Source organism: Trichosurus vulpecula, chromosome 8, assembly GCF_011100635.1.
Source record: "Trichosurus vulpecula isolate mTriVul1 chromosome 8, mTriVul1.pri, whole genome shotgun sequence".
Lineage (NCBI taxonomy): Eukaryota > Metazoa > Chordata > Mammalia > Diprotodontia > Phalangeridae > Trichosurus > Trichosurus vulpecula.
The window spans coordinates 197,581,814-197,600,774 of NC_050580.1; the positions used below are offsets into that span (position 1 = coordinate 197,581,814).

Sequence of the window (18,961 nt, forward strand, 5' to 3'; positions counted from 1 at the left end):
ATCCTTTATGATCATACACAAGTCATGTAAAATCTGAGCCTCAGTTTCCTCATTTGTAAAATGGGGGTAATAATTCCCATAGTACCACCTTCACAGGGTGCTATGGGTCAAAATACATATATCCTGTTCTTTGAAAATCTCAAAATATTATATTCATGTCAGCTGCTGTTATTATTATTTATATTTCATGAGGGAGAGATAGTTTAAAAAAAACAAGACAGAAAAATTTATATAGCATTTCTTACAGGGCAAATATTAACTTTCAATTCGGTTCATACTGAAAAATGTCTGATAAATACTGAAACACTTACGAAGGCTGGATTCCAAAATTCAGTATAGAATGGAACTCCAAAGTAGTATCACCCATTCCTTGATTGACCAAGACTGAAACTTTTGGCTTCTCTCCTTAAAATGAGGAAAGAGGAAAAAAAAGATAAATTAATTTTCTTAGTCTGAAAAATGCTTAAGGAGATTTTGTAATACATGTTATAATCATCTTCCACTTTTTCCCCAAATATCAACCTATCATTTTCTGAAAAGTTTTCATGTTGCTTTTAAAAACACTAAGATTACAAAGTAATTAATAAATTAAAAAATAGAAAATTGGGGAATAATTAGGCATTCCCAAAGTCACACAGTACATACCAAATCACCAAAGAAGAATTTAAGAGGGATCTGGGCTATCAAACTTTAAGAGCTAATTAGAATAAAGACTGCCAATGTATTCCTTAGCAATTTCATGGTCTTTCCTTACCTAAAGTCGCTGTGGCTTGTTATCACATGTGAATTTTCTTTATTGGAATATTAAAGAATAAATGGAATCTTTACCTTTTTGTCTAAACCTCTAATGTCATCAACATACAGAACTCCTAGTGAGGAAACTCCTCTCTCCACCAATGCAGGTTGGCAAATGCCCTACAATTTATAAACTTAGTTCCCAGAGGCACTTAGAGACTTAAGTGGAGAGTCACAGTCATACAACTAAAATGTCAGAGATGGGGCTTCAACCCAGTCCTTCAGGACTCTGAAGAAGCTCTCTATTCACTATACAAAACCACCTCTCAATTGGAATTATAGTACAGGAATAAAGAAAAATCATGATTAAAGCATAGATTCCTATTTCCATTACAGTGAAGCAGGCATAAGCTATTTCCTCAAAATAGACTGGGAGATTCTCACCATGTCAGCCACAACAGGAACACAGACATTACCATTATACCAGAGAAGCATAAGGCAGTTTTGGTGTAAACTATTCAGAAAATAATTGTTCCAGTACATAGGTTGGTTTTTATCTATTCAGAAACAATCTTGTTTACTCAAATTTTAAGAGTTAACTTTCTTTTATATCTCTAGTTTCATGCTGGTAAAAAAAAAATATTCATTCTAAGTGGTGGTAATGTTCCTGAAAGAGTGTTAGGTCTAAAGACAAAAGTTAACGAAATAGTATTCAAGAAGAATATTTGGCAAAAGATTACCATCACACATCAGTTAGAGGAATGTCTAGAAAATAAGGATAAGAGCTGATACCATCATTAAGCAGTCATACTTCTGTTGAGCTCTCAATGTGCCAAGGCCTAGAATGACAATGGCTACAAAGCCAGTTAGGAAATATAAAAAAATCTTTTTATCAAGTATCAATGGCAAAAGGTTCCTTCTTCCCCCCAAGACTTGTTACATTTTTTTGAATACTCATCTTTGGGTAAGTCTAAACTTTAGAACAATACTATTATTTTTCTAAAAAATGACCTTTGGTTTCATGAAGCGTGGGGTGGGGGCAGTGTAACTAAAAGAACTTCATAATTTCGGGAAGGCAATCTAGCATGTTAGGTCCAGCTCACTGTCCGTTTGCATCCACTGTATAAGATACAGGTACTGATGAATAAGCTGTATATGCTGTATATGTAACTGAATGTCACAGTCTGGATGATAAGAAGTCTCCATCCATTAGATTTTCTCTATATGGATAATTAAATAACTCACAATAGCATACGAACATTAGGGACCCAATACTATGGAAGTTCGTGTTTAGATCTATGTCAGTTCTTAATCTAGAAGAGCCTATTAGAGATATATGGGCTCCAAAGATAATATTTTTGTTAATAGCAACTATTCTCTTAAAGGTCACCAATTGTTTCCTTTTTGCTAAATCTAATAGCCCTTTCTCTGTCTTCATTCTTTTTCTTTTTTAAAATCAGAATCTACAGAATTGTTGACTACCTTTTCAAAATTCTTCTTAATAAAAGAAGCTCAAGTCCTCCGTGATGCTATTCTTGCCAGATTTTATGCCTATATCTTACTGCTCCTCTCTCCCCTGCATCTTCTTACTTTCTAAATGTGGGCATTCTCCAGAACTCAGTTTTTAGCCATTTATTCTCTCTCTATACTTTCTTCTTCAAAAAGTCCATCCATTTTTATTGCTTCAAATATCCATTTGGATGACTTGCAAATCTTTATCTCTAGTCCTGATCTCTTACTAGTATGGCAGATCTGCATTTCCAAATACGATCCCAGACAAACAACACAACTTCTTCTGCCTCAAACTGGCTCCCCCTACCAACTTGACCATTTGTGTCATCAGGCGTTTTCAGGGCTGATCTTCCTAGTGATTTAATCTACTAGATTTAGATTAAACCTGCTTTAATTCACATTGCCTGCATTTTGCAAAATCTAACACATTTGCACTTGAAAATCATATCTGAAAAAGTAGTTAGGGAATTCATCTACTTTTTCTGACAATAAATTTCATAACTAAATTGTTGACAGTTAGGTTCTCCTGCAGTTTATTTGAAAATAAGACATAAATCAAACCTTTAGCATTTTTCACACTGTAACCTGATATTCGGGCCATGACAGTTTCTATCCACCGTGGCAAGGATAAAAGTTGAGCAACAGCTTCTGCATTCTCACTGAAAAAATAAAATGAAAAAGTAACTAAAAATATAGGGTTATCACTCATAATTATGTTCCAGATTTGGAATCTTCTCTTAAAGAAGCATAAGAAGTCAAGTTTCTCTAAGTAACTATAACATCTATGACCTCTAAAGATGGTCTATGTATAAGGAACATGGATAAAAGTATTTTAAGCATCAGACCACAGATGTTAAATTTGAACACCACTACCTACTAGTTAAAGCGAAACTGATTCTCAATAATAAATAAAAGAATATTAAGAGGAACCATGGATAGCTTTTAAAAAACTAGATAATAAATTAAAATTTTTTTCAGAAAAGAACTTCTTAAAATGAAATGAGAATAAAACCCATAAGAATTGACAGATCAATATCTGATCTGAAAGTTTCTCAGTTCTCAGAAAGTTAAGTATAGACTGACCAGTTATAACCATCTTTTCCTCTTATAATACATTACATTTTTGGGGGCTTCATAAAATCCTTATGAACTTCTAAACCTGAATAACTTAAGATTGTAGTGATGACATTTACGTATATAAAAGACATTTAAAAAAAGACTGATTAAAGTTAGGGCAACTATATTGCAATACAGTTTCATGTCAGATTATGTGAACAAAGAAAAAATGGCTACTGTAAGAAAGTTCTTGATCCTTTGGCTAGCAGATAATGATCAAGTTAAAACTGAGAAGAAAATCCACCACTCACAGAAAGATGAACAACATTGAATTTGAACTTGTAAGTGGATTAATATATTCAAAGAAATGGGTTCTGTGAATGGTTCTATGGTTGCAGGGATTTGGAGCCCATGAGAAAACTGCAGCAATTGTACATAAAGCATTTCACAGGAATCCACAAAAAAATAGTAGAATTAAGTCTGATTCTAATTCCACAGAGCTCCATACCACTACACCCTTAACATATGTATTTCCTAAGTTACATGTTCCCACCTTATTCATGTGAAGGGTTGCCACTTGACTTTCATGTTACGGAACATGTCAAAAATATATAGTTCAGTAAAGAAAAAAAAATCCTACCTGCTTTGATGGAATTTATGACCAACATTATTAACTCAATTAATTTAAGAGTTGGAAAATTAGAACAAATACTATGCCATATGGGATGGTATGTTAAAATATATAACTGTGTACTTTGGTTGTTCTAAAAAGTGTTAATAAATGTGCCTTTAAAGTCTATTTGCAACTTATTTTTATTATACCTACTACCTAAATTAAGAAAGTATAGACCCTGTTCAGAATAATGTTCTTAAATGAATAAAATATATAGAATTACAAAGGAAAACAAGTTTGATAACTGAAATGGTTATAAAAAAATGTGTAAAACCAAGTTCATGGCCAGCATTACAAGAAGCCCTGCTCATGCACATCCTAGAGGCACTTCAAAAGTTTTCAAAAGCAATTTTACATCTATTATTTCATTTTATCCATGTCTCTAAATGAAGGATTGAGATTCACACCCACCCACCCCTAAGGGGGTAGGAAATTCCAAAGGGATACAGAGAATACAGCTGTAAATATTAAAAAAAAATGAAGGGTTCATAATAGCAATGATAAGTTATGGGATATTTGACAAAGATTGGTCAGTTTTTACTATCTTATGGATTCCCTCTGTGATACTAAGAGATAAAATGAGAGTAGTCACACTGAATATTTGATGACAGATTCATACAAAGTAAGAACCTGCGACCATATGCTAGTTCTTAAAGACATAAAAGAAGGGCTTTTAAACATTTTATTTTTTCCTTCAATTAACAAAAAATAACCAACCCTATTTGTGCTTATTCTTACCTTCCTCCACCAGTGGGGGAAAAAAGAAGAAAACAAAAACAAAACTTCTGTGACAAGTATGCACAGTCAAGCAAAACAAATTCCTGCACCGGCCATAACCAAAAAATATATCTCCTTTTGTGTCCTGAGCCCATCACCTCCCTGCCGGGCCAACATTACAAGAATTGTACTTATTTGCATGAGAGGCAGTGAACCATAATGAAGAGAGTGCTGAACCTGGGAAACAGGAAGACCTGGGCTTGAATCCGACCTCTTATTCCTGTGTGACACATCTGGGCATGTCTCCCAGGTTTGGTTTCATCATCAGTAAAATGGAGCTAATCATATCTGTGGTACTTACCTCAGGACTGTTGCACAAAATGTATGTAAGTGAGAGAATGTATGGAAAGTACTTTGCAAACTTTAAAGTGCTAAATACATTTCTATTATTGCTATTATTATGAGGCATGAATGGGTTGCAATCTCTACTGGTTATTACTAGCAGTAATTACTAATAACAAGTATTAATAATTACACTGATGGATAGAATAGTAAAGTACTGAAGTAAACATTAAAAATCACAGGGCAAAAAAATGTTTGATTAGTGAAAAACTGACATGTAGTCTCCAAATAAGATGGGGATCACTAAGAGGTACTAGAGACCAGCTTTTTAGAAATGAGGCTAAGTATACAAACAAAATATACCTGTTTATCTTTTGTATTTGTAAAGGAACAATGGGGATCACAGTATTGCACAAAGATTTGCAAAGAGGACAAAGATATTCTCCATTCTCCAAGTCAAAAAACTCAACATGAAGGCGCTGACGAGAATTAATCTGTATAGCTTCAAAGTACCTGCAAAATTCCAAATGAAATGGATTAGTTTAATGTTGTGCAAATACCTAAAATTTGATGATCATAAAATCTCATATAGCATAAAAAAGGTAGGGGTGTGCTAGATATAATAAATTTTCTCAAGGTATTTCCACATGTCTAGTCTTCAGTTATTCACATAAAAACAGTTGATTTTTTTTCCTAGACATTCTACTAATAATTGCTTGTGTGCTTTTAAAAGTTGCTTCCATCACAATATATCTTAAGAATGCAAATACAAAGGACTGATTCATTATAACAAAAGTAAATTGGCTTTCTTGCCCAGGGGAAAATGGCAGTAAAAATTTAAAAGGCCTGAAGTTTTACTGCAAGTGTTGTCCTACCTAACCAGATATATAATAAAAAGCCTATTCCCTTTAGTTTCTGGTCATCAGAATAAATTGATCAGCTAGAAAAGGCTAGACCTACAAATTCTGCTCAGGTTAAAAAAGCTTTGCCTGAGACAAATTTAAGAAATACAATTTCTTAGGGTTTCTCCTTTCCCAGAAGAGATGAAACATGGATCCTCTTGTCCCATTTTTCTATCTTTGGAATACTTTTTTCTGCGGTAGTTCTATAATATTTGTGGCTATTTATGTAAATTTCTATGTTTCTTTTCAATGTCAGTAGAGGAAGTATTGAAAATCATAAATAACTGATCTTCCAGATGCTATTTCCAAAACTGATCGTTATATAACGCAAATAGTAACAGTGATTAAAACTAAGACCAGAAATAAAAATGGACTATGCTTAAGTATTAAGCCATTTGAAAGTAGGATAGTTTAATTGAATATAAATTTATTACATAGCCCTAGTTATATTTGCAATTTTGCAATTTGCATGCATGCACGCGCGTGCGTGCACACACACACACACACACACACACACACATACACACTTTGTTGTACAAAACTGATTTTTATCAATGTATGGAAATGCCCTCTCCAATGCAGCAGGCTACTAACACCTTTGTAATTTATATTCTTAGAGAGTAAACTGGGCTACGGAGAGGTCAACTGACTCGCCCACTGTAGATGCCTTGAAGGCAGGACCTGATCCTAGATCTTCCTGACTCACGGACCAACCCAAAATCCACCAACCTAGCTGGACCTAATGGGGAGCATAATAAAAATAATTTTTAAAATATTACATATTTAAAGTAAATTGTGTGCATGTGTATACAAATTTATGTGTCAAAAAAATTTTTTTTTGGTCTATACTTGTGATTTCATCCATTCTGGGAACTCCTGGTATAGAAACTTCCTCTACTTATGCAGATCAGCAACTTCCCTGTAAGTACTATTGTTTGAGTCCTGTTAGGAGCACTGACTTACTTACCCCTGGGTCTTCTTGACTTGAAGACCAACTATATATAATTATGAATATTTATAATACATATGTAATCATATAACCTAACTCTTATGCCAAAGATTTGCTTATTTTTGTTCCTTGAAATCTTTCTTATTATTATTTATTTTTTTTGGTGGTTTGTTTTTTTTTTTTGTTCCTTGAAATCTTAGCCCCTATTCCTCTATCACTTCCATGTTTGCTGCTCCCACCTTAATCTTATTAGACATGTACACAGTTGCTTCCTAACTAAAAAGAAAGAAAAGAGGTACAGGAACACAGAGGGAAAGAACATGGGAGTGACAAGAAAAAGTTTAAAAAGGGTAAAGGAAGGTGATGGAAGAGAAGAGAAAGAAGTATGGTTGGGGAAGAAGATATATAAGAAAATGTAATGTTTTGGGCAACAAACACTGAATTTAATTCAATTTGTTTCTTCTAAGAAATTACTGAAATAAAAACAGAATGGACTTACTTCTGCCAGCAAACTGCATGCATGACATGGCCACAGCTGCCAGTGTGGGTTCCACATGCCAGGTTAGGATCCATGAAGAGTGGATCTGGTGTTTCTAAGAGAACAAGATATAAATTAAGGCTATGAAACAATTTCTCCTATCAAGAAAAATTAATATTATCCAGTAAATGGCCTCACTACAAATATTTATATAGCGTCTACTATGTGCCAGGCACTGTGCTAATCATTTCTTCACAAATATTATCTCATCTGATCCTTACAATAATCCTGGGAGGTAGCTGCCATTATTATCCCCATTTTATAGTTGAGTAAACTAAGGCAGCCAGGGCTTACGTGACTTGACCAGGATCAAACAGCTAGTAAGTATCTGAGGCTGGATTTGAATTAATATCTTTCTGACTCCAAGCTTATACCTAGCCGCCATTAGAGACATAGTATATAAGACATGGGCAAAGAGGCAGCCTTGAATATATCAATCAATATTTATTAAGTGCCTGCCATATGACAGGCTGGGTTTAAGTCCTGCCTCCAATACAGACTGGCTGTGACAGTGGGTAAGTCACCTAACCTTTCAGTGTTCTGGCAGTTCTCTAAGACTATCAAGTTGCAGAGGTGTCAGTTTGCACTGATTGAAGGTTTCCTTGTCTGAGAGTTCCTTACACCAATAAAATCACAGGTCTAGTCCCTATCCCAATCCCAGTGTCAACAACCTTAGGATTTTCCTTAGTAGTAGTAAAATAATGATTTTCCCTCCTTCCTAGATATATTTTCATAACATGGTAAAGGGATAAAATATAAATATGGACCACAAAATATAGTCCTATAAAATATAAACATGAATCAACTTTTGCAAAATATAATTCTATGAGTAAATTAATCTCCAAATCATAGCTTTGGTTTTTTAGTTTATTTTGATGTAGGAATACTTAGAAAATATGTGGTTTTCTAGAGAACCTTTTCTATAATTCAATCAGATCAGCTCAGCCATCTATAACACTGACATCTGATATCTTAAAAACAAAAGCAAAAGGCTACTTTAAGATAGTAAAATCTCTTCTTTTAAAAGCACTGAAGGGAGTACTTGTAGGATAGCCTGGGGATTCATATTATGCATACTTCAGAGCTCACAATGCTTGGCAAATAGTATTGCTTTGCATGCTCCCATTCTTTCAGAAGACCACTGGACAAAAAATTAGAGACATTAAAACAAATCATTTAATCATAAGCCCAAATTTTTGTCAACTTGGTAGAGGTAAAAGAATGTCTTTTGGTTTAATGAAAATAGTATAATTGATCTACAAAAGACTAATATTTAAGATGAAGCAACATACTGAACAAGGGTGTCAGAAGGGTCTTCTATTGTTTACCGCATGAAGACAAGAGAAATATTAGTTTTGTATGAACTACCTACAGCACCTTAACCCAAACTTGAGGTAAACTCACAGAAGTTAACCAAGGTATTTTTAATTTCTGAAGGAAACAGAGATACTCAACATCTGTCAGGCAGTGTGAGATCTACTAGCTCAAGGTAGTTCATAATTTCAACACTATATCATCTTATATTACTTTCAATTCTTTCAATGATGTTCTCAAATGTTTGAGGTATGTGGGTTTGTTTTTTTTACTTGTATTTTTGGCTATATCAGTAACTTCTTGAATGTTTTCATTTGTGAGGTTTATACTTTGGCAAAATTGAGTTTTCGGCAGTTGTCCTGAGGCAAGTACTATGTGAAAATCAATGTGAAACAGGAAAATGAGAGAGGTAGTGTCCTAATTTGAGGTTTGAGAAGTTATGCAATTCCCAAAAGGCACACAAATCCTATTAGCAAGTAGCTGCGGTTATTTAAGAATGCAATAAAAATGCAAAAAAGAAAATTCTTACAATTTATGTGTAGTATTTTTCCAACTGGCTAAGTTGTTAGGCTATAAAATTAAGTTGTTTGGACCTAACCACTTAATAAACAGAACTGTTAGATATTTCTTTTGGCCAAGGGGTACTGTGAAAACATTACTCAGACACTAAGGGTGCCATGAACTGAGAAAGTTTAGGAAATTGCCTTAGCCAAAAGTAAAGTTTAGATACAAAAATCTGAAGAGCAAATGACAACATGACTGTACGAACATGGTCTTTCCCCTTAATTGCTTGTTTTCTTTGTAAGAAAGGAAAGAGAGGCTAAAAACTGCTAAGTACCAGCAAAACTACTTCTGATTATACTAAATCTGTAATACTGTGCAAAAATTTTGGACATCAAAATTTAAGGCTATTGATAAGCTTAAGTTCTTCCAGAGCTGACAGAGTGACAAAGATAATAAAGGAAATAACTAAAGGAACTGGTCATGTTTATCTTGGATCAGAGAGGACTCAGGGTCACATAACTGCTATATCCAAATATGAGAAGGGTTGTCATACAATAAAGATTTTAGACTTATTTCCCAGAGGGCACAGGGGCCAACAGGTAGAAATTATAGGGAGATAAATTTCAGCTCAATATAAGAACTTCCTAATAATTAGATAACGGCCAAATATTTTAAAATTGTGAAGATATCACCCTTTTGAAGGAACTTCAAATCAGAATAGCTTTTATCTACTTCAGAGTACTTTTTAAGTAAAAGCAGTTTAAATGACATATAAAAAATAAACCTTACAGAGGGATAAATCATGGCTGATAACAGTTAAAGCAATTTATGCAAATGATAATGAAAGCAAAGTCTCAATTTCAAATTTCTCTACAAACAGCATGTTCTAACACATACACAGAGAGAGAGAGAGAGAAAGAGAGAGAGAGAGAGAGAGAGAGAGAGAGAGAGAGAGAATACAAAAACAGGTATAACCTGTTAGAATATACATACCCCCTGAGAGTTCCAGAGGCTTTCCCCTCTGCTGCGTTAAAGCACTGGATTTCTGGATACAGGCTGATAAAACCATGGCAGCATTTTCTAATTTCACTTCTTGCTCCTCTTGACAGAGGATGCAGGTCAGCATTTCCTTTTCACTAAGAGAAGGACCACGTTTAGGTCCCAGTGCAATTCTAGAGTAGTCAATGGCCATAGGCACACTACCAAAAGAAATGAACAGAGATTAAAAAATGTTTACTTGAATTTCAGTCAATACTGCAAGAATCACAGAGTCCCAAACAAACCGATCTAAGTATGAATTTCTGCTCTTCACATACTACCTGTATAGCCTTGGGCAAGCACCCTTAGGTGATCTGGGACTTTAATCTGTAAAATGAAGAAGTTGAACTAGCAGGGGTGGGGAACCTGCAGCCCCAAGGCCACATGTGGCCTTTTAGGTCTTCAACTGTGGCCCTTTGAAATTTCAGAGACTGTTCCAATAGCCTTCTAATTAGTTCTTCTAACTCAAATCTCTACCTAATGAAGACAATCTTCTATTCAGCTACTAAAATAAAATACTAAAGTATATTTATTTATTTATTTTTTAGCTAGGTAAAGAAGCCATTCTCTGCCTCAATTCTTATTAACCCTCAATCACTGAATGGGCGTTGCCTCAGTTAAACTGAGACCTGTTAAAGACCTTAGCTTGAAAAGGCCATCCTGATCTATATCTGGCCACTGGGCCAAGATGGCTCCAGAGGAGAAAGTGAGGCTGATGACTTTGCATAGCCCTCCCTCACTGAAATCCAATTCATTTGCATATCATGGCATCACCTCCCTGACATCATGATCTTCTTTGAGAATGAAGGACAAACAGCAATTGATCCCATTAGGTCTGATAGTGTCACATCCTCATATTCAATACTCTACTGACTCCTTGTTACCTCCAGGATCAAATATAAAGTCCTTTGTTTGGCATTTAAAATTCCTCAAAATCTGGCCCTTTCCTACCTTTCCAGTCTTCATATGTTTTATTTATACCCTCACCCCCACCAAGCTTTCTGTGATCCAGATGTACTGGCCTACTTGCCGCTCCTCCCACATGATGCTCTATCTCTTGTCTCTGTGACTTAACACTGACTGATCCCCCTACCTGAAACGTTCTCTCTTCTCAGCTCTTTCTCTGAGAATTCCTGGCTCCCTTCAAGACTCAGTTCAAAACCCACCTTCTGCAGGAAGCCTCTGCTAGTCAACTTTTCCAGGCAACCTTGCATTTACTCTGTATGTATGTCGTAAATACCTGTTTTAGATTTACATGTTTACATTAGGTTATTGACATCTCGATCATTAGAATACAAGCTCCTTAAAAGCAGAGGCTGTTTCTGCCTCTCTCCATCCCCAACACCAGGATTAGCACACAGTAGAAACTTAGGGTTTCTTGATTGACTGCTGATTGCTGGGCTGCTGAATGACTACAAGTTTTACTTGCAGTCGCTGCCCCTCTTAACTTTTGACCAATGTCACTTTTCCAATATACAATAGTGTTTCTTAATTTTTATTTGTTTGCCTTCTGATTTCCTGAATTTGTTTCTGTGACTAATATGATACACAGTCAATACTTGTTATTCAGTGTCTAAATTAAATGCCAGTATTCTTCATGTAGAGATGAAGCAGAATTTGTAGACAGCAAGCAAACGCTCATGAAGGACAAAAAAAGAACCTCCAAAAATCAGATGATTAAGAATGATCACTTCTAGTTACATAAACTTTAAGATACTATTTGCCTTTTTTTTTAACCCATAGAAATTATTAGGCAGCTTCTGCCCAAAGACTTAACTGAATTTAGGTGGTAGAATTGTTTTAAAAATAAGTATATTTCTTAATAGACAGGGTGTGTTGATGCTTTGGTAAGATCATATTCAATATGCAGATTAAAACCTCTTGGAAGTCATCAATTTCATCATGTATATTAGGAAATATATTTTGTAAAGCATTTAATTTTTCTTATGAAAGTGCAGAGTTAATATTGTTTCTTACCTCTCTTCCTCTACAACGGAATTTTCTTTCCCTTGTATATCTAAGGTATTCTCATACAATAATTTGTGAGTTTCAATGAAATTCCGCTGTAAGGCTGACATCTGTGCCATGATCTTCTGGCGATGCAGCCTAGCAGCTTCTGCCTTTCTCTTGCGTTCTGCCTTTTCTTTATCCTGCATACTCTGAATTTAAAGAAAAACAATAACAGAGAATACAGATGAAACCTGTTATCACAGAGTTAAGTACATGTAACAGACCAGATCACACTATCTAAACTGAATTCCCTTAATTTTTGAGGCAAAGTCCTACCCTTCCTATTTCTGTTGTGTTGAGGGATTTCTATTGAAGTAGGTTTTCTCCCTTTGGTAACTTATATTGTTTTTAAATTGATGAGCCTTTACCTCAATTATATAATTAAAGGGTAACATCAACTCAAAGAAATTTTTAAATCATTTGTTTCAAATCAAAAGATGAAGTCTAAACAGAAATTGAAAATATTTTAAAGTTCCTACTTTGAAAGCTACTGAGATTTTTTAAGAAAGAAAATTTACAAGATCACTTGGGATTTCTTGGCACTTCTCTATTTACTAGTCTTGTCTCAGCATAGTTCTTTTTACACTGATTAATAAAATATCACTTTCCTTGGTAACAGCTTTATAAACACCAATATCATTGTCAACCCACTGAGTCAAAATATAACATCTATAAATTTAATTCACCAGACCTAGTACATAATAGACCCAGACAACCCCAATAAATATTACTGGGATATAGCTCTTCCTTCAAGTTTCTCTGATTCTTATGACAAAAAATTTGAATAACTTTCCAAGTACTTCTCGATCTACAAGGCATAATAGACTAACAAAAGAAATAAGAAGAGAGTATAAGAGGAAAAAAAAAAGTAAGTCTTGATATTCATTTAGAACTGCAGTAAGGTACCTTAATAATAAATACCTATAAAACATCCATAATGCTCAAGGTCAAGGGAGAAACTAATTGAAATTATTGTGGAAAGACCCACATTGTCCTGTTTTATTACCTCATCACTCTTGATAAGTTCTGATCCCGATACAGTTGCTACTGATAAACTAGATTTTTCCCTCAATCGTTTCACTGTGTCAAACATCTATGAAGAAAGAATGAAATATTAAAAGAAAAGATGTAGGTGGCATAAATAAGCAAGGTAAATTATCTTATCCTCCCTTATGAACATGGCCCCACTTATAGCATTAATTTAAATGGTTTTTTTCCATAAAGGCATAGTTTTCTATTTTAGCTTTTGGCTTTCTTAATCAGTTGTCAGAGAAAATCTTATGTAAACATGAAATTTTATGAAATCTACTTGAAGCACTTTCTTTCTTGAAACTGTTACTGATATCCTTTGTTTTTGTGTTAGGTAAATTTCTCCAAGTATCCCTCCTTCCTTTCTCCACCTGAGAGCCATATTCCAAAATAAAGAATTTTTTCAGAAAGAAAAAAAATAGCTAAACCAATTAATAAATTGAAAGAATCTGAAAATATATTCAATATATCATACCCATGGACCTCTGCAAAGTAGTTGGGAAAGGTGTCTGAAAGCACTTTCAATGGTCATTGCTTACACTGAGCCAACTCAAATATAGAAATCCAGGTTGTAATAGTCCTAAATATAACCTAGGGGCAGATAGATGGCTCAGTGGATACAGCAATGGGAGTGGAGTCAGGAAGATCTGAGTTCAAATACTGCCTCCAGACACTTACTAGCTGTGTGACCTTGGGCAAGTCACTTAACCTGTTTGCCTTAATCCACTGGAGAAGGAAATGATGAACCATTTCAGTATCTTTACCAAGAGAAAAGCCATGGACAGTATGGTTCAGGGGGTCACAAAGAGTTAGACAAGACTGAACAACTGCACGAGTATAACTTTCCTAAAATGAAATGCAAGGAAATGTGGTATTTGCTCAAATTCTAAATATTATTGTTGTTGCTGTTCAACAGTTTCACCTGTGTCTGACTCTGTGACCCCGATTGGGGGTTTCTTGGCAAAGATACTGGAGTGGTTTGCCATTTCTTTCTCTAGTTCATTTGACAGATAAGGAACTGTGGGTTGCTCAGGGTCACACAGTTAGTAAGAGCTGGAAGCAAGATTTGAACTCAGGCCTTCCTGACTCCGCACCTGATGCCCCCTAGCCGAATTGTGGTTTAATTTTTAATAGTAATTTCTATTCGAAAATTTCCTATCGTAAAGGAGACAGGATTCATTACATTTTGTTCTGTTCTAACAATACACTGCACACTAAAAAGATAGCCTGGCAAAGATCCTTTTTAGTGTAGATACATTTTTTAAAAACACAAACATGAGCAAAAGTGAGAATACTGTCAACAAGACAGATAAATGATAATGAACTAGAAAGCAAATAAATCTATTGTCAGAGGAAGGGGCTGTTTAGTACTGGAGGGCAGAGAAGAGCAATACAGAGTTAGAAAAATAATAAAAAAAAAACTAGGGATAGAATAAAACTAAGATACACTTATTTGATTTATGTATCACTCAAGATACGATTATTTTATTTTTCTTATCTACCTGTAGTATCCAAGCTATCATGTCCTTTTGAGCCTCCAGCTGGGGAATTCCTTTCAGTTTTTCCAAAAGTGTTTGTATATTTTGAACATTCCCAGATGAACTTGCTAACCCTTTTTCAGGAAGTAAAAGTAAAATTGCACAAATTAAGCACATTTTACAATACCTTCACAATAAAGTACACGAAGTGTATGAATTTAGTTTTATAATTATAATTATTGGCAATTATAATGAAAAATCCTTATTACTTAAACATTTCCATTTTTCCCCTACCAAATCTTTTAACAAAGTTAAGATGTAGTAAAACCAACTGATAGGTAAAATACACATTTTCCCTTCTTTTATTCACTCTTCACTGAAGGGGATAATAAAGAATAAAATAAAGAAAAAAATATAATAATATAAAATAATAATAATAAAACAAAGAGAGGTTATATACATAATTATGTTGTATTTCTAAATAATCAAAAATGTATTATGAAATTTTAGTAAAGGAGATCTTTTGCTTTACTCCACCTACTGGTTATTGGTTGATGAGTAATGGTCCAATAAAAGAATCAGACTCTCTTTCCTGGTCTTCAATACCTCTCTGAAAGAAAGTCCTATAAGCTTTCTGGAAAATGTGTTTCAATGGCTTGAAAAAGTAGAAAAAAAGAAACCTATCCAAATTATGAATCTAAAACTTTCGTGTTTAGTGTTATAAATTACACCTGCATAGTTTTGCTCCAAATCAGAGTTCAAAAAATATTTATTCACTGTTACTGTTGCTTCAGAGATATTCTAAGTTTGATTCAAGCACATGAATGATTTCTGCAACTTCTACTACAAGGTTTTGGGATTTTGTTAGTGTAGGTAGTTCCTCTCCTGACACAGACTGTAGCTCCATTATGTCTTTCTCACAGGTGTTTCTAAGTGGTTATGGCTGAAAGATTAAACACTCTTTAGTCATTCTAGTCAAATTTAAGTAGTCTGGTTCTTGGACAACAGGTCTGTGCCCCATTGCTCGGCCTATACAAGAAGCCTTCTCAGCATGATAGACTGAGCCAGTGGTTACCTAGAGTTACCTGAATATTGTAAAGAGGCATTAAAATAAGACTTTAGGGAGACTTTTTGGAAATATCTTACAAATGGTAATCTTCTCAAGACTAGGATCTTGCCCTACTATATGGATAATGGAATACCAACTAGAAAGGTGATATGTAAATAACTTGTTAATCCTGAAATAAATGAGCACCAAAATCATTGGGAACAGCTGATATGCTCTGCCAAAAAGTTGTGACAAGCAATGAGATGCATAGCTCTTACTGCTGAACAAGGGCTCAACAGGTCTTTGCACAAAGGTGCAAACATCTAGGGGTTGAGATGCGGTAGGTGTGCCTCCTCTGATTGGGGCAGAAAGAACTGTACTACTCTCCCTTGCCCTGATGACTGCGGTCTTCACACTGGTAATAATCAGCACTGTATAGTACCCGAGTCACTATCCTCAGGGGTCATCACTGTGGTAGTCTTCTCTTGGACCACATTTCTCCAATTTCTACAGCCAGGCAACCAAGCACAACTGCAGTCAGAAAGTGTTCTGTACTGATGCTGCCACATACCACGCCCCTTTGCTTCCCACTTACTCAAGTACATTTGCCTCAGGTGCAGTTAGAGCTAGTTATTGCTCTGGTAGTAACCAAAGTCAGAGATTCTATTCGTAAAAATTATTAAGCAAGCACTAAACGATGCTAGAGACATCTTCTCAGCTATAGAAGGCTAAGTCTTGGGGATTACAATCCTGAAATTTCACTTACAAATCAGAATTTCACTGAAAAATCATAATCAGACATACGTGAAGCCTTATAGTAAAAGTCAAATGTCACTTCTTCTTCAGGAGCTCTTTGGAGCTGTTGTTTCTCTTCAAGCAGACCCAGAGCAAGAAGATGAAATACCTAATAGAGCAAGAAAGATGAGTAAGGAAGACTTTGGAAGTGAATGACTTTGTTCAAATTCCTTAAAACTTGAGGATTCAGAAAAACAACGATAAAGAAATATAAACACAAGTAAACATGTGTAAAAACTAAACTCATACATGGCAAAACAAAGTGGCATAAGGAAAACGAGAACTATAAACACACTGACTACAATAAAACAAAACCAAAAGTAGTAAGACTTCAAACAGATTTAGAAAAAGACACAGAGAAGGCAATTCTTGTCTATTTTTTGCTCATTTGTTTAGTTCTACATTGTTAAAGGATAAGGGTTTATGTAAGATTTTTCTTCCTTATTTTTATGTTTATTTGATTATTTATCTTTCTAGTTTTTGTTATAACCAGATGGTTATAGAGCCTGCATTAATTTTTTAAATGTAAGAGGGATTTAAAAAAATAAAAAAATGCATTATTCACACCTCTGAAGACGAGCAGAAATTCTTAGGAAAAACAAAGGCACTTTGTACAACAGAAGTCAAAACAACCCACACTTAGATAATACTTAAAAGGTTTACAGAGAACTTTCTGTGCTTTGTTATTATTGTATAATCATCACCATCATCACTGTGTCCATTGTATAGATGAGGATAATGAACCTCAGTGATGTAAAATATCTTTCCCACAGGCAGCTAGTAAGGAGGGATCTGGGATTTGAACACAGATCCTTTAACCCAAAGACCAGTATTATTTACACTATATCTAGGAGGTGATAAGTAAAAGGAACTGAGTAGAAATTGTTAAACACGAGAACGTGCTACTAAGAGAAGCTGTAGAATCTCCTCTAGGGGTTTTCAAGAACAGCTTAGATAAACAGTGCAGTCTTATCTGAAAGCAGACAGCTGGTCTAGGGGACTTTTCTTATGGATACATATTGCCATTATACATACCATCTGAATCATAGCTTCAGTCCATAAGTGACTATCCAGTTCCACTGCTCTCCGCAGTATGGTTGTAAGGAGGTATATCATGATATCACACTTGAGAATGTTAACCACCTTGCTGAAAGCAGGGCAGAATTCAGGAGGTGGTGGTGGTGGTAGCGCTGGTGGAAAGAAGGCCACATATATGTAAATGTCTATTGTAACAACTATATTTCATTACATGATACACAAATACAAATGACTAAGGACATAATGGAACGCAAGCAGGTTTTTGCTACATAAAAATCAGAGAAAGTCAGTGTCAAGAAAAGAATCCATGCCTTGGAAAACAGAGGCCTCCTTCAGACCCAGATAGCAGGGCCATCTTACTTCTTACCTTCATCCTTGTTTTCTTGTTTTTTCCTTTTCTTCTGCATATGTTCAGCCTATAAAAGAAAATTTATCCCAAATTACATTATTATTCCAAATTACAATATAACAGAGAAGAGTTAATTTTAAGCAGGCATGACTAATATTAGGGCATTTTAGATTCTTAGTCTCTCTGTATCATTTTCCACATTTATAAAATGAGGGGGTAGGAAAGATGAACTCTAAGGTCCCTTGAAATTCTTAGTATGGCCCTAGATACTGTTCTGGAAAAAATGCCAAATTAATTCTTAAAAGAAACAAAAAGATAAATGTAAGTGCTATCACATTAGAAATACTGATGTAAAAGGCCTACCCACTGAAAGATCTTAATGGGCCACACATATTTTGACAACCACTGTGTTCAATCAAAATGACTCAACAATCAATAGGGTTATGTCAACCTAGAAATCAGAAAGTGGTTTAGGATAGCATTCTTCCAATGCTTTATAAGTTGCTCTAAGAAGACTTTGGGGAACTTTCTGCAGTTCCTAAAACTGGAGTCCTGGTTGGAGAGGAGGCAGGGTTATGGGCAGGAAGGGGAGAATAGAATGTGAAGTGCCCTCCTCTATAGACCTCCCTCCTAGCTTAGTGTTAAGTTCCCATGTCACAAGAGGTAGAAAGGTAGGAGACTTGATTGTTTTTGTGCCTATATCATCCCTGGTATATTCAATTAAAATGTTTAATGTCATAGAATGGAGGGATTTCTATTTTAATTAGAAGCAGGGTGGGCCTAGGGTGGGGAGGAAGGATTGGATTAGTGGCATTGCAGTCCCTGGGTGTGAAACATGTTTTATACTTCAGATTTTTCCAGGTATTAATCAGTTGTGCTGGTTTTTTTTCTTTTCTTCCTCTTTTAAAAAAAATATTTTAAGAGTTGGTTTTTA

At 35.0% G+C, this 18,961-nt stretch overlaps 1 protein-coding gene across 1 annotated transcript in view; it reads right to left on the bottom strand.

The window, feature by feature from the left end:
• The window catches only part of UBR1 (ubiquitin protein ligase E3 component n-recognin 1), a 149,126-nt gene that overhangs the window by 45,665 nt on the left and 84,500 nt on the right, over positions 1 to 18,961 (bottom strand). Inside the window, exons 24-34 of the mRNA XM_036734149.1 lie at positions 18,046 to 18,094; positions 17,676 to 17,830; positions 16,650 to 16,749; positions 14,822 to 14,931; positions 13,297 to 13,383; positions 12,258 to 12,439; positions 10,236 to 10,441; positions 7,386 to 7,479; positions 5,399 to 5,548; positions 2,809 to 2,906; positions 312 to 405 (exon numbers count right to left, since the gene is read on the bottom strand). Coding sequence (XP_036590044.1) covers positions 312 to 405; positions 2,809 to 2,906; positions 5,399 to 5,548; positions 7,386 to 7,479; positions 10,236 to 10,441; positions 12,258 to 12,439; positions 13,297 to 13,383; positions 14,822 to 14,931; positions 16,650 to 16,749; positions 17,676 to 17,830; positions 18,046 to 18,094 — 1,325 coding nt within the window. The remainder of the gene's footprint in view (positions 1 to 311; positions 406 to 2,808; positions 2,907 to 5,398; positions 5,549 to 7,385; positions 7,480 to 10,235; positions 10,442 to 12,257; positions 12,440 to 13,296; positions 13,384 to 14,821; positions 14,932 to 16,649; positions 16,750 to 17,675; positions 17,831 to 18,045; positions 18,095 to 18,961) is intronic.